Source organism: Melopsittacus undulatus, chromosome 6 (assembly GCF_012275295.1).
Source record: "Melopsittacus undulatus isolate bMelUnd1 chromosome 6, bMelUnd1.mat.Z, whole genome shotgun sequence".
Classification (NCBI taxonomy): Eukaryota; Metazoa; Chordata; class Aves; order Psittaciformes; family Psittaculidae; genus Melopsittacus; species Melopsittacus undulatus.
In genome coordinates this window covers 39,405,229-39,421,483 of record NC_047532.1, presented here as the reverse complement: position 1 = coordinate 39,421,483, position 16,255 = coordinate 39,405,229, and the positions used below count along the sequence as shown (strand labels likewise).

Genomic DNA, 16,255 nt, shown 5'->3' with positions numbered 1-16,255 from the left:
GTAAAATTTCTAAGAATCAATTATAAAATTGCAATGTTATTTTAGAATTCACTGGTATTCAGAATTGGTTTTGTGCACTCTTGTCTGGCAGAGTTTGTAGTGCAGCCTGCTCCAGCTGTAACCTATAGAACCATTGGTGGGATTCTTGATTTCTATATCTTCTTGGGGAACACTCCAGAGCAAGTAGTCCAGGAGTATCTGAAGGTACCTTTAGCTAAAGAGATTATGCATTGTATTTTTTTTTCTACCTCTTTATATGACAGTATATCTTCAACTATGTTATCTGTTAACTGAAAATATGACTCAGTATATATTTAACTAAGAATAACTGTTAGTATGTCCCTAATGTAAATGCTGTCATTAGTAATCGCTAGCTGGGGTTAAAGTGGGATGTAAATATTTTTAGCTGGCTTATTACAGATAGCTGAAAACTAAGCCCTACTTTTGCTGGAGATGCTAGAGCAGAGACCATGCAACAGCTTGAGACCAACAAAGTCTGTAGCTGCTAAATTCATTAGTATGTATGACCTGACTTATTTACACAGTGGTCACTGCAGCTAGGGATGGTATACATGGAATAACTTATGCTTTCTTGCTGGGGCTTGCTCTTGTTACAAGGACAAATTGCTGTTCATACAGCAATATTATACAGTAGATACTGTGCTTACAGGTATGTAATGATTTTATGGTCGTAAGATATCACTGATGTCTTTTGTACTTCTGGAGATCTGTTTAGCTTTTAGTGACACTTTAAAAAATGGGCATTACCTCAAAATAATAAAAAAAAATATATTAAAAAAAAACAGAAAAAAAACAAACAAACAAAAAAGCCCCCAGCACACCATAGAATAATAGCGCATTTGGGAGTGGCTTGCTCATTTCACAGACAAAAACTTAGTGTATATTATTCAAATAGATTTGAGGAATATAGATCTAGTTAAATGGTTACTGAGATGAAATACATGGTGTCCACTAAACATGCATGGTATTTTTGGTCTCCATTTGCAGCTTGTGGGACTGCCAATGCTGCCTTCCTACTGGAGCCTGGGTTTCCAGCTCAGCCGCTACGATTACGGTTCTCTGGATGAGGTGAAAACAGTTGTGGAGAGGAACAGGGCAATTGGAATCCCTTATGTAAGTATGGGGTTTGAGGAGGGCAAAAGCCCTGTGAAGACAGGCAGAGATCTGCGGAACTACCCAGTGATCCAGGTCACAGTGTTCTGCAACTGATTCATTTTACATCAGTTTAAATTAATGAATTCCTTATATTAGGCATCTGGTGTCAAAACGATCTGTGCATTTTTAATGGTAGACCTATCATCAGAATGTGGGAAATGGTGAGGTTTAATTACAGGAAGTTTTATTTATTTAAGCACCTTATTGTAATATTTCTTCAGTTATACTTCCCTACTCTATCCACTTATCTTCTTATGTTACCTAACTCAGGAAGTATTTTTTTAATTATCATGTGAACAATTATGGAATCATATATTATTTTTAATTGACAGTCAAAGGTAAAATGGCTTAAATAAAATAAAAATACACTCATGTTAAGCTAAGGTTTGAGAAAGGAGCATTTTCATTTAAACAGATCTTGAAGTCAGGCAACTGCAATGAAATAGCTACGTGTCCAGGGACTGTTTAAAAGGATGCCAATCTCTACATTCATTTGAATTCTTCTAATGTTAAATGCAACTTTTTTAAGGCATAAAGTTGTGCTTAATTTAATTATTATTTTAATATATTATTTTAAATAATATAATCATTATTAGTCGTTAACAAATGCTGTGAGGATGGGAAAGACAAACATTGTTTGCAAGGGGTCCTGACAGCATACTTTTTCCCAGATTGCAATAAAGTCCGAACAGTAAATTCACTATAGAACAAACGGGAAATGTCAGATGAAATTGTGTTTGACTAACAGACAGTATCTTTACATACCACTTCTCATGTTAAAGCTGAACTCCCTTCTCTTTCAGGATGCGCAGGTCACTGATATTGACTATATGGAGGGATGGAAAGATTTTACTTATGACAAAGTGAATTATAGAGATCTCCCTAATTTTGCAGCTTATCTGCATGAATATGGACAAAAATATATTATCATACTGGTAAGCATTTAACTATTTATTTTTCCTTTGTAAATGTTATCATTATAACTATTTATTATTACACTTTGCTTATTCTATGTAAGTTTTATATTTATTGCCTAACATTCTAGTGGTCTATAGTAACTGATGGAGCTTATGTATTTGGTTTCTTCTTATTTTATGTTTTCTTTTTATTTTTAGGACCCTGCTATTAGCACACAAAGTCTGTCTGATGGTAGTCCATATGGAAGTTACATCAGGGGAGAGAGCAAAAAAATCTGGGTTAATGAATCAGATGGTGTAACACCTTTAATTGGAGAGGTAATTATGGTTTTATGCAATTGAATTTGGTCTGTTGTCACTGTTATGTTTTATTTTAGATCAAGGGGCTCCTTTTTAAAGTCTCATTTTCTAAGTTGTTTCTTTCAGTAAAATTACCTGCTGGTTGGAACTAAAGTCTATGAGGCCTCTTTCAGGACATGATTCTTCTTAAGCATTCTTTTCTTCTTTTTTTCCCAACTTTTTACATGGAACAGAAATGAAAACTAAGGTGGTTTGAAGGCTTAAGGGACTATTCATCAGCCACCTCACATGTATTTTCAGTAGTGACTGAAAAGCCAGCTACCACATTTGCCTTTTCATTTACAATTTTAACATTCATTGAGAATTTTTTTCTGCTGTATATTGTTCCTTGTATGACTTAGAAGAAAAGCAATAGACAACTACAAAGTTAAGGAACTCATACTCTTTCTGCCTTCTTTATGCTTGCTATTGTCACTCTGTTTGTTGGTCAAAAGTCTTGATTGAAACAATCAGCACTGACCTAATGACTAACTATGGGGGTCCTGGCTGAACATGAGTCAACAGTTTGCCATTACAGCAATGAACATAGGTCACATCCTGGGCTTCATCCACAGAGGCATCACTGGCAGAGACAGAAGTGTGATCATCTCACTCTGTGCAGTGCTTGTCAGGCTGCATGTGAAGTAGTGTGTCCAATTCTGATCCCCACAGTTGAAAAAAAAAGATGGAGAGAGACTGTAGAGGATCCAAGAAAGGCCACAAAGATGATCGAAGGGCTGGAGAACCTGCTTTATTAAGAACAGAGTCAGGTTGTTTCTACTTAGAGAATAGCAGGCTCGTGGGAGATATTCATCAAAATATTCCAGTACCGAAAGGACAGCTACAAAGCAGACAGAGGTTCTCTTTTCACAAGGAATAGCATGGAGAATACAAGGGGAAATAGGTACAAGTTGCTCTTATGGTGAGAACAATCAATCACTGGAGCAACCTCCCCAGAGACATGGTAGAGTCTCCATCGCTGGAGGTTTTCAAGATGCAATTGGACAGGCTGCTAGAGGATCTCATCTAGGTTCCCTTTCCCAGGAAAACTGGGGCCAGATGATCTTTCAAGATGCCTTCCAATCTGGGCTGTTCTAAGATTCTATGAACTCTTTTTAATATAATTAAAAGTTTAATTAATTATTTCCTTTTTAATATGACAGGTGTGGCCAGGGGAAACTGTATTCCCAGACTTCACCAACCCAGACTGCACCAGCTGGTGGGTGGAAGAATGCACACTCTTTTATAACACAGTACCATATGATGGGATCTGGATTGTAAGTAATTCAGAATTCGAATTTTCATTTTTATTTTAAAAAATAGCTGAAGATAGATGTTTATCAAATTCAATTTGCATTTAATTTAAAAAGGATGTTTATTCTTACTAACCTGAAATCAGTGAAGGACATGTATGATTCTACTGTTGAATTTGCAATTAATATTTTAATTTAAAATTTTAAATTGAAACATTAATCATAACATTTGAATGATCAGTGTGATGGTTTTTGGATGTTCAGTGCTTCAATTGATGGACCATTGCTAAAAGCAAATGCTAGCACACTTCTGTATTCAGAACGGTAATATGTGGAGACCTGCATACCTGCTCAGTGAATATGTACTACATAGGTCCTGAGTACAGGGCATAACACATAAAATCTATGTATGCTCCAAGCAGCTCATTGAAATTCTGTTTAGTAAATCTAAAATTGCTGTTCCAGATAAGGATTTGAAATAATCAGGTTCTTCCGCAAAGGACTAAAATACAGTTTGGCACAGTGGATTTTAGGTACAGTACAAGGAAATCGGGTGTGATTAAAATTCATTTTAACCAGATTAATTTTTTAAAGGAATATCTTGTAATAAAGTTTCTAAAAGCAGCACGCATAAAGGAAATCTGTGTTTGAACTTCTCATTCCCTGTCTCAGCACCTTCTTTTCTTAAATCTTTTTGTGGCTTTCCTACTTCCTTTTACTTAAAGATAATAATATTAAAAAATATAAATCTAAAAACCAGAGAACCTACTGAATATTATACCATTTATTTTAAAAAGCTGCAGCAATTTTAAATTAACCTATATGGAAAAATACAGTAATTTAGCTGCTATGTGTGTGGTGGGTTGACCATAGCTGAATATTGGGTGCCCAACAAGACTTTCTGTTACTCATCTCCTCAGCTAGATAGCGGAAAGAAAATATAACTAATGGCTCGTGGGTCACGATAAGGACAGGGAGAGATCATTCACCAATTATTGTCATGGGCAAAGCAGACTTGACTTGGAGAAAAAGTTAATTTAATTTGTTACCTATAAAAAAACACCTTCTTCCCACCTCTCCATTATTCCTGGGCTGAACTTCACTCCTGCATTCTCTACCTCCTCCCCCCATGTGGCACAGGGGTATGTGAAACAGGGGTTGAAATCAGTTAATCCTGCATTGTCTCTGCTGCTCCTTCCTCCTCAGAGGAGGACTCCTCACATTCTTCCCTGCTCCAGCATGGGGTCCTTCTCACAGGACACAGTCCTCCACCAATTTCTCCTGTTAGCAAACCCTCTCCAGTGTGGACTTCTTTCTCCACAAGGCCACAGGTCCTGACAGAAGCCTGCTCCAGCACAGGCTTCCCACATGGTCACAGCCTCCTTCAGGCATTTTCCTGCTCTAGCATGTCCTTCTCCCCAGGCTACAGATGGAGATCTGCTCCACCATGGACCTCCATGGGTTGCAGAGGGCCAGCCTGCCTCACCATGGGCTGTACCATGGGCTGCAGGGGAATCTCTGCTCCAGTACCTGGAGCACCTCCTCCCCTTCTTCTTCACTGTGGTATCTGCAGAATTCTTCCTCTCACATGTTCTCAATTTTCTCTTCTGTTGCCATTGTGCAGGTGTTTACCCCCCTTCTTAAAGGCGCTAGCACCATTGAGATGTAGCCTTGGACAGCTACAGGTCCATCCTGTGGCCAGCTGGCACTGCCTTCCTCAGACATGGGGGAAGCTTCCAGCATCTTCTTGCAGAAGCCAACTCTGTAGCCCCCCTGCTATCAAAACCTTGACACACAAACCCAATACAATGTGATAGAATAAGATTTTCTGAATTATTTTTGCTGATTTTGTGGTTCCATCAAGTCAAGCAATGAAGTGTAAGACTGCACAGCTCTCTTACAGACAGCAAATAATTTGATTGAAGCAAATTGTTCACTAGAATAGTGCCTTCAAGATAAATTTGATATCTCCTTTCAAGCATTCTTTCCTGAAGCATGTTCAGGAATGCACATAGAAATGCACTTACAAGACTGCCAAATAATATAATCATGGAAGGAGACAACAAAGTTTGAGAGTATAATGGCTTGGGAAATATTACAAAGGACGTGTTTAAGAACAGTCACCTTGTGCATTTTGACAGAAAATAACAGTGTACATTGGTTGGTTCTGCATTTCTCTCCAAAACATGCTCCATATCAAAGACATTTCCTTAAAAGATGTGTGGAGTTGGTCATAGGTAGACAATGTATACATGAGTAATTCACACAATTCCTTTCTGTGGAGGAATAAGATATAGCTCTTGCAACGTGACATTCAATCTGCATATAGAAGTCTGTTCAACACTGTCACCGATATTAATACTGGAATGGATGAGCATCTGAGCTATACCATAACTCAATATCTGAGTTACATCATTCTCGCCTAATTGATTGGTACTAGTTCTAAGTAATTATTTCTTGAAGGATAAGAGAATAGAATGTTAGACTTTGTTAGGAAAATGTACTTGAGGAGACTGTATTACATTCTGCATTTTACCTTTTCAGGATATGAATGAAGTAGCCAACTTTGTTCGAGGCTCGAAAAGCGGTTGTGAGCAAAATGACTTAAACTATCCTCCTTTCACTCCAAGTGAGTCCATCTACTTTAACTAGAAAGCAAAATATCAAAAGGTTTATGAATTGCTGCACAACTGGCTGCCAGTGTGCAAAGTGATTTTGGCATAGTTCTTACAGTTGGGGTTTGAACATTACTATTGACAGGTGAAAGCCTCATTCCTGGAAGTTTTCAAGGCCAGGTTGCAAGGGGCTTTGACCAGACTTGTCTAGTGGAAGGTGTCCCTGCCTATGGCAGGGAGGTTAGAACTAGACAATTAAGGCCTCTTCCAACTTCCATTCTATGATTCTATGAATATGATGATATACTTTGGCCCTCACCAAAGACATGGTTTATTTAACTAGGTTTTTTTCTTCCCTTTTCAGATTATTATTGAATATTGTTCTTGCTTCAGTTATGTCTGATAATGTAATGATCTCCTCTCACTGTCAGTAGCTTTCAAAACGCATGCAAAACTAAAATGGATTTCATAGTTTGTATTAAGTAGTAAGTCTAAGTAACTATTGCCAGCATACTGTCAGATAGTGATTCAGAAATTCAGAGCATAGTTCTCAGTTATTCTTTGCATGGGTGAGAAGCTCAGAAGTAGAAAATCAAAGATTAGTCAAACCGACAGACAAGAGTAATATTCTGTTGTAGTAATAATACTGGCCTTAGTGCAAACATTAAAGACAAAAGAAGACTTGAATGTCATGAATGCGCATTAAAGAAATTATTGGAAACATTAATAATAATAATAATGTGCTTTAAAAGAGATATTAATATTCCTTTATTGAAGGTATTCTTGATAGGCTCATGTTTTCCAAGACACTTTGTATGGATGCAGTACAGAAGTGGGGGAAGCAGTATGATGTCCACAGTCTTTATGGATATTCCATGGCCATATCAACACAGAAGTAAGAAATGCATTCTAAAATAATTTCAAAAAAGGTTTCAGAACAGTTTTTGGCCTGCATTTCCCAAAACAGCAAGAGATTTCACTTCTACAAGAACCCAGTTCCTGGAAAATACTGTATTATATTTAAACCAATACAGCTAAGGCAAAATCTACTAACTAAAACTGGTAGTAAAAGCCACACATTGATTGTCAAAGCTATATAGAAAGATTATTTAAAATAAATGTCTTAAACTTTTCTAAAGTATGCCTAGTTAACTGTAAAGGAGTCCAAATCCCTGGGATGAATAATTATTATAAATCAGTCACTGTAAATCTGCCTTATATAAAGCTAATGATATCTGAGTTGCCTTTTCCCTTTGCATAATTCCAGTCTCATTCCCTTTTAAGAGTCATTGAAGCAGTTTTTCCTGGAAAACGAAGCTTCCTCATTTCAAGGTCTACTTTTGCTGGTTCAGGAAAATACACAGGACACTGGCTGGGAGATAATGCAGCAACATGGGATCACATAAAATGGGCGATACCTGGAATGCTGGAATTTAACCTCTTTGGAATTCCTTATGTATGAAATTAGTTTATGACATCCTTTCAAGACATGGATAAACAGTAACTCTACCTCTGTAATAACAGATTATTTAATGAAATGCTATCTAGAGAAACATCTTAAATTTTCAGCTCCAAATTCATGTCCTTTAGAAATCTGGTTTAAACATTTATTTATTTATTTATTTTTATCCAATAACTGATTTTTGGTTTAGGCCACTTTTGTTGCTATGGGTGTGTGTGTATGATGAAATAAATGTGGGTAACAAAATTACTATCTTATATATCCCAATCTACCTGTTAACTTCTAGCAATTTTTAAACACTAGTAATAGATGTGAAAAGCTTTGTTGTTTTTCTTATAATTTCAAATGAGAGACATCCATTTAAAAGGGAAATAGCAAAATTCCTTTCCATGATTTAAATTTGTATGACTCTTGAGCTTTTTTCCCAATGTACACATATTAGCAACAAACAGGAAGGTAAAGATTTGGAAGAAACAGAATGATGAGAAGTCTTAGCTAATAGTTTCTTTTTTTTTGTATGACATAGTTGAATGTGAAAGAAGAAAGGCACAAATCTGTTGAATGGGTCAGTCACTCTGGCTAGCAATTAAGGTTGAGTTAATTCACCTCTGAAAACTAGAAGTTTTGTGTAGAGATTAGAGGTGCAACATACTGTATATCTAACATATTATGTTTTAATTTGAAGATTGGAGCAGATATTTGTGGTTTTTCTGATGACACCACAGAAGAACTTTGCAGACGATGGATGCAAGTAGGAGCATTTTACCCATTTTCCCGGAATCACAACAGTATAGGATTCATAGTAAGTTGTGCTTTCTCTTACAAAATGCTTTGTGTTACAATACCATATTCCCTTTAATAGTATTACTAGTAATCATTGCTCTGCCACTGATGATGATTTAGCTGACCAGTTTGAAAATGGCAGAACCTAAAACTCTCTATGAAATGCCAGATCTGAGAGGTTTAGCTTCATAAGGGTTAATTGGGACTACACTTATTTGGCAGCTGATTCATCACTGTTGGTTGTGCCTACCACAAAGGGCAAGCACTCACTGTCACTAGACCCATCTGACTGACTATAGGAGCCCTTTAGTGTAGACCTGACTGCACACTAGAATGAAAACTGGGCTAACCCTGATGTGCCCTCCTTATAGATGAGTAGGAGGACATGTAATGCAAAACATGGGCAGCCAAGAGGAGTACTCCTAGAGGGGGCTGGAGCACCACTCCTATGAAGACAGGCTGAGAAAACTGGATTTGTTCAGCTGGAGCAAAGAAAGGCTCTGGGGGGACCTTAGAGCAGCTTTCCAATACCTAAAGAGGCTATAAGAAATCTGGAGAGGAGAGTTTTACAAGTTCTAGCACAAGGGGTAATGGCTTTAAACTAGAAGAGGGTAGATTTAGATATTGTAAAGAAGTTCCTCACTGTGAAGATGGTAAAGCAGTGGAACAAGTTTACAGAGAAGCTGTAGATTCCCCATCCTTGGAAGTGTTCAAGGCCAGGGGCTTTAAGCAACTTGGTCTAGTGGAAGGTATTCCTGCCCATGGCACGGGTGTCAGATCTAGATGATCTTTAAGGTCCCTTCCAATCCAAATTATTCTATGATTCTGTGATTTTATGGTTCTATGATCAGGACCTTAGGTCACAGCACCAAAAAGGTGAACACCAGGCAGCTATGCACCTTTGTATTTTTCCCTGTATGAAACAGCACCTACTTATCATGTTTGGCAGAGGGTTTTCTGCATGATGAAAATTAATAATAATAAAAACAACAACAACAATACTAACAACACCATGATATTTGCTTTCAGCCTCAGGATCCGGCTGTATTTGGACCTGATTCAATGTTGGTGAAAACCTCTAAGTATTATTTGAACATTCGCTACACTTTGCTGCCCTACTTGTACACACTCTTTTATAAAGCTCATACTCAAGGAGACACAGTTGTACGACCACTTTTGCATGAGTAAGTTTACTCATTAACCTTCATGATAATCTTATGATAATCAAACACATTAAATGTTGTTAGGGACTTTCTGAAGACTGTGAAAATACACACTGGAATATATATATAGACAACTAGAACAGATTGCCAAGAGATGCATCATCCCTGAAGACATCCAAGGCCAGGCTGAATGTGGTTCTGGGAAACCTAATCTAGATGTGGATGTCCCTGCTCATTTTAAGGGGGTTGGACTTGATGACCTTTTAGAGTCCTTTCCAGTTCAAACTATTCTGTGATTCTGTGAACTTCTTAGTTCATGAAATACCATTTTGAAATAATCAGAAACTATCTGTAACTTTTCCATCTATGCATATGCTATGCCAGTCAGTCTTGAAGCTGCTGTGAGATGTTATTGACAGCTTACAAAATTATTCATCATAATAATATGTATTAGATATTTAATTTATACTATATGAATATATAAAATTAAATGTTTATATAATCATTATCTATTTTATATGTATGCATATATAAATATACATATTAGAATATGTATCGTTTCTTTCCCTGGGAACACTTAAGTAAGCTATACCAAGGACACATGCACACCTACACTTTCACATGTGTAAAGAATACCAACTAAACTAGTCAGAATTTTTTAAAAAGGCAATTTTGATATGCCACTCTACAGTCATGATTCTAGTTATAGCCCTGAAATCTTGGGGTTTCTGATGATGGTATAGTTCCTAAACACAGTTACTACTATATTCTTCCCACTTGCCCAGGTTCTACTCTGATGAAGAGACATGGAATATCTATAAGCAGTTCCTGTGGGGTCCTGGGTTGCTTATTTCCCCTGTACTTGACCCGGTAGGTTTGGCTGTTCTCGTATCTATCTCCTAATGACTTCACAGGGTACAGGGATACTTTGAGGCACCAGCTCCAGCTCTTTTCTCAGGCAGGCAACTGCAGCATAAAATCCCAGCATTACACTATTCTTGTAATTTCTTTATTTCTGTGATTAAAAACCACCTTCAAGTTCTGAACCTTTGTTGTCTGGTCTTGTGACAATTCTGTTATTCAGCTTAAAGATTATAGCTCCTCTACTGTATATGCCTTTCCTGCTGAAATCACACTCCCTCTCCTTTTTAATGCTGAACAAGCTGAACCACAAAAGTAGGCTCTGCCATTCCCCCAAGGATGCCAGGAAATTTGCTCTGCTCCAGTTCTTTGTCTTGACCAGACCTGTAAAGTCTTTTGGCAAAGTGATTTGCCAAAAGGGCCTTGTTCAATAGCATTACCACAGCTCTATTGCCAGAGCAAACATGGTTTTTGCAAAAATCTCAGTGAGAAAAGAATGGACTGATATGTACTTGCCAGCAGACAAACTAGGACTCCGTTTGAGATGAGGTTATATATATCCTATTCAATAACTCACTAACACAACAGTTGCAAGGTCTGCCTTTAAACTGAGTGGTTTTATGGTTTGTTTTGTTATTTTTTTTTTTTTCAAGAGTGGGCATGGGGCTTTCAGGATTTCAGCCTGTAGATGAATTCCTAGCAAGCTTAAGTGTTCCTTTTTCTTTTCTTTCCCCCCTTCTTCAGTTATTATTCTGGTTTTATCACTGCTGAAATGAAAAATCTTGCACTTTGTGCTATAAAATCCAGCTCCTATTTTCCAGTCCTCCATGGAATCAAAATCATCTGGTCTGATATTCTGATTCACCTCAACTTTGTTTTATCTCTGAATTTCCATCAGAATCAACTTTTCTTGCTGATTCTCAGCTTGTCTGAGCTGCAACAAGAAAAAAGATTGTGGCTTATTCTGGAGCAGAGTCTTGTAATTTGTGACTGTTAATGCCAGTAACACATATGCCATGGAGAAAACAAAACATTTATTAACTACATAAAATGAAAGTAAGGATCTGAAAGATGCCAGCTCAAAAAGGGGGGAAATGAAGAAGACACTTTGATGCTGGTGGGTATATGATGAGCTACTGGATTTGAAGCATTGTGACTTTGGGTTGCAGTCAACAAGCTGCTGCATTGTAAAGGGCTGATTCAGTGGCCTCCCAGCAGCTTTGCAGAAATTGTGCTTGGATTGCTCTTCCTTTCTGGATATCATTTCTTTTTCATCTTTCAGGGTGTGGTTTCAATTCAAGCATATATACCTGATGCTGTGTGGTATGAGTATGATACGGTAAGTAAATGCAGTAGGAAGCTGTGGGAGATTTTGTAAATGGTGATGTGATGAAATAACATTTTCAGTCCTGCTTTGGTGAGAGACACCTAAAGTAAGCCCTACAGGAAGGAAATGGTAAGATAAGGGAAGAAAGGTGGTGGGTTAAGTGCATGAATCAATGCCTTTATGTGCCCATTGGCAAGTAGATATTTACATAATTTGAGCGTTTTCTAAAAGGAAGCATTAAGATAAAGCTCAGGGCATAAGAAAAAGTTCGCAGCAGAGAGTTATGCAATGTGCCCATTCTCTTTTAATTCCCTGTCAATAAGGGAGCAAAAATTTCAGTGAGAAAAGAATGGACTGATATGTACCTGCCAGCAGACAAAATGGGACTCCATTTGCGAGGAGGCTACATCTACCCTACTCAACAACCAGCTAGCACAACAGTTGCAAGGTATGACTTAAAACTGAGTGGTTTTATAGTTTTTTTTTCAAGACTGGCCTTGGGACTTTCAGGTTACAAACCAGTAGCAGCCCACTGCATTTAGCATTTTCACCTTGGAATACGGGGGTAACTGTGAGCCACACTTCACTTCCACATCTGTTTACATTACAGGTGCAGTGATTAGTTCCAGGTTTCATTGCATAGCATTTTGTAAACTTGCCATGTGTTTTAATAAATTGACATAAAAATGAAAGGCAGCCAAAGGCTAATCTAAGGTAATTCTCAAAGTATTGCAGCCCTGTTGAGCGTCACATTCTCAAAACGAACATGAAGGATGCATTCAGACTGGTTTGATATTTGTTACAGAGGTAAGATAGAAAATCTCTCTTTCAACAGCCGCAGGAATCCAATGGGACTTATAATTGCCCTGGATGACAATAATGCTGCTTCTGGGAACTTGTTCTGGGATGATGGAGAATCTACAGGTGAGCAGTTAACAATTGTGAAATAAGTTTTATTAGCAAAACATTAATGCGCACAAGTTTCAATCATCCTGCTGATTTCATGGGGCAAGAATAAGACATTGTGAATACTGAAGCACCCTATTAATACTTGAGCATTACTTTTTCAAGACTTTTAATAGGGAAGCTGTAACTGTTATTGATTTAATTTTCACTTGTTTAGGTTTCACTATGGCCTTAAATACATAAATGTTTGCTACATTAACATGCTGACTGTTAAACCATGCTGTCAAACCATATTCTGGCGTACGTAGAGATTGGTGTCAATGGGTGCAAGAATGCAAATAATTACTGTTTGGTGCTAAGGATTGGTAGAAGGTTAAAAACTAGCACTAGTTTTTATTCACCTTCTGGAATTATTTAAATTGCTTATGAAAAGAGTAGAAAATCTGTTACTTCCAAAGTATGGTGCTGAAGCCAACTGTTTTATGCCATGTGTTTTCCAAACCATAGTGGCGTATAAGCATGTGAGTAAGCTTGTATGGGATATATTTGCCATGTTACAAACCTCTCCTTTAGTAAAGAGGCCAGAGAACTTGTTTCCTCCTTGGACTCTAAATATGCAAGGCCCGTCAACATGATTTCTTGTGATCATAGACTTATTGAATAATTTGGTCTGGGAGGAACCTTAAGGATCTTCTAGGTGCAAGCACCTTCCATGGGCAGGAACCCCTACTAGACCAGGATCACAGAACCTCAAAATCATTCCTGAAAGCCACATCCATCCTGATCTTGAACACCTCAGCAGCCACAGCCTCTTGGGCCAAGCTGTGATAGATTTTTGCCACCCTCAAAGAGAAAAATTTCTTCCTAATATTTAATGTACCTTCTTCTAATTTAAAACTATTGTCCTTTATCCTATCACTTACAAAAAGTCCCTCTCCAGGTTTCTTGTTGGCCCTTAGGTACTGAAAGGCTGCTCTGTAGTCTCCCTGGAGACTTTTCTTCTCCAGGCTGAACACTACCAGCTCTCTCAGTACGTCTTTATAGGACAGGCGCTCCAGCCCTCACATCATCCTTGTGACCCTCCTAGGCACTTGCTCCAACAAGTCCATGTCATTCTTCTACTGGGGACCCCAGAGCTGAATGCGGTACTTTAGAGCAGAGTAGAAGTGCAGAATCACCACCCTCAACCTGCTGGTCATACTCCCCTTAATGCAGTCCTGTATACGGTAGGCTTTCTGGGGTGCAAGCACACACTGCCAGCTCATGTTGAGCTTCCTGTCAACAAGCACCCCCAAGTCTGTCTCCTTAGGTCTGCTTTCAATCAAGTCTCCATCCAGCCTGTATTTGCTCTTGGGATTGCCCCAACCCAGGTGCAGAGCCTTGCACTTGGCCTTGTTGAACTTCATGAGGTTAGAACAGGTCCATTGCTCAAGCTTCTTAAAGATATTAAACAGTGCAGGTCTCAACTGATCTCTGAGGAGCGCCACTTGTCAGTGGTCCTCTTGGACATTGAACTGTTGGCTGTAACTCTGAGTGTGATCCTCCAGACAATTCCTTATCCACCAAGTGGCCCATCTGACAAATCCATACAACTTTAGAGACAAGGATACCATGTGGGACAGTGTCAAATGCTTTGTACAAGTCCAGGTAGATGAGACATCAGTGGCTCTTCCTTATCCACCAATGCTGTCACCCCACACAGAAGGAAACCAAATTTGTCAAGCACAGTTTTGCCATGTTGGCTGTCAATAGTCACCCCCTTATTTTCCACATGACTCAGTGTAGATTCCAGGAGGATCTGCTCCATGATCTTGCTGTGCACCAGGGTGAGACTGAGCAGCCTGTATCCCCTGTGTCTTCCTTTTCCCCCTTTTTTAAAACAGGGGTTACAATTAGTCTCTTCCAGTCAACAAGAACTTAACTGGGATGCCATGACTGCTCAACTAGGATGGACAGTGGCTTGAATATTTCATGTGCCAGTTCCCACAGGATCTGCTGATGCATCTCATCAGGTCCCACAGTCTTGTGCACCTTCAGGTTCCTTAGATGGTTATGAACCTGATGTTCATAACATCCTGGAGGAGGCTAAAGTCTGCCCTCTGGAATTCCAGGGTACTGAGCATGCTGTGCACCATCCTCACTGCCTTAAGGATCTTAAACTCCTCTGTTTGATGTCTGTTCAGCCCAGGCTGCCCTTGAGCTTTGCATTCCCCTCCCGACCCTCCCTATTGTTGAGAACAAGGTCCAGCATTGCACCTCGCTGCATTGGCTCCTCTATCACTTAGAGAAGGCAGTTATCATGTAGAACTGGTGATGACAGCAATTACCACACCATGCATTTTTTTATTTCAAACAATTTACAACACACATTCCTTTTTTCTTACTCTAAGATTAAGGTCACTGCATAATTCAGCTGAAGTTAAAATTAAAACCAAACAAACAACACAAGGCTTTAATATGAGGTTAAATTTATGCGTGTAATACATGCATGTCTAAGGAAAGCAGAGGTCATTCTTAAGCAATGGAAAAAAACTTTTCCATTCTATATCCATAGACACATACTTCATTTTAATCTTGAGATGAAGGATATTTTGGAAAATGAGGTGTCTAAACCTAAACACTTTAGGCTGCTCTTGCAACCTTTGTCTTTTATTACACACTTTTTAGAAAAGTCAGCAAACACTTCAAAGGGCTCTTGTGAAATGATTTTTTGAACAAGTTTTACAAAATGCTCAGGCTTGTATAAAATGATTGAAGGACTTGTATTTCACAGAATTTATTGTTTTATTTGCAACAAACCATAGCATTCAAAGCTAAGGATTTCAGTTTATGGTGAATGCCCATTCACAGTGTTGCATTTCAGGTAGACCCGAACTCCTGATTCGTGCATCAATGCCGTATCCATAGGCTGCCGTCATTTGCAAAAATACTAGAGTTTCCTTTAGATACATTGAAAAAAGCCTAGTTTAAAAAATAGGAAATTGGCAACAAGAACAATGTACAGATAAAAACGAAGTTGGAATCATTCTATTATTGAGGTAAAAATAAGCAATGCTTATATTTTTGCTAATGCAAGTAATGACGCGCAATATTATGTGTGTTTAATTTATAATCCTGAAAACTAGTTAGAGGTTCTGCAGGCAGTAATTCAGGGAGGTATTTTCTACACCAAGTGTCTGCCTTTGCATGCATGGTTTTTGGGGAGAGATATTTAGGAGATATTCAGAAGATGACAGAGATTGTCCCATATGAATTAACCTCACTATTGTAAATGCACAGCGGTATCTGAATTCGTACATTCTTACTTCAGATACAACTAACAGAAGTCTAACATCTGATACAACTACTCACCTTCTTCTAGACACTCACATGGTCCAGTTTTTATGGTTTATTCTCCATTTCTAAAAGCTACCTTTATCCTTTGTCACAATATATTTGTTTCACTTGTGCAGG

General features: G+C 38.3%; 1 protein-coding gene across 1 annotated transcript in view; it reads left to right on the top strand.

Annotated features, from left to right (window-relative positions):
- The window catches only part of SI (sucrase-isomaltase), a 58,786-nt gene that overhangs the window by 14,195 nt on the left and 28,336 nt on the right, over positions 1 to 16,255 (top strand). Inside the window, exons 8-21 of the mRNA XM_031042688.2 lie at positions 92 to 204; positions 1,009 to 1,134; positions 1,980 to 2,111; positions 2,292 to 2,411; positions 3,596 to 3,709; positions 6,230 to 6,314; positions 7,078 to 7,195; positions 7,585 to 7,756; positions 8,448 to 8,564; positions 9,575 to 9,729; positions 10,494 to 10,578; positions 11,852 to 11,908; positions 12,220 to 12,344; positions 12,732 to 12,820. Coding sequence (XP_030898548.2) covers positions 92 to 204; positions 1,009 to 1,134; positions 1,980 to 2,111; positions 2,292 to 2,411; positions 3,596 to 3,709; positions 6,230 to 6,314; positions 7,078 to 7,195; positions 7,585 to 7,756; positions 8,448 to 8,564; positions 9,575 to 9,729; positions 10,494 to 10,578; positions 11,852 to 11,908; positions 12,220 to 12,344; positions 12,732 to 12,820 — 1,608 coding nt within the window. The remainder of the gene's footprint in view (positions 1 to 91; positions 205 to 1,008; positions 1,135 to 1,979; positions 2,112 to 2,291; positions 2,412 to 3,595; positions 3,710 to 6,229; positions 6,315 to 7,077; positions 7,196 to 7,584; positions 7,757 to 8,447; positions 8,565 to 9,574; positions 9,730 to 10,493; positions 10,579 to 11,851; positions 11,909 to 12,219; positions 12,345 to 12,731; positions 12,821 to 16,255) is intronic.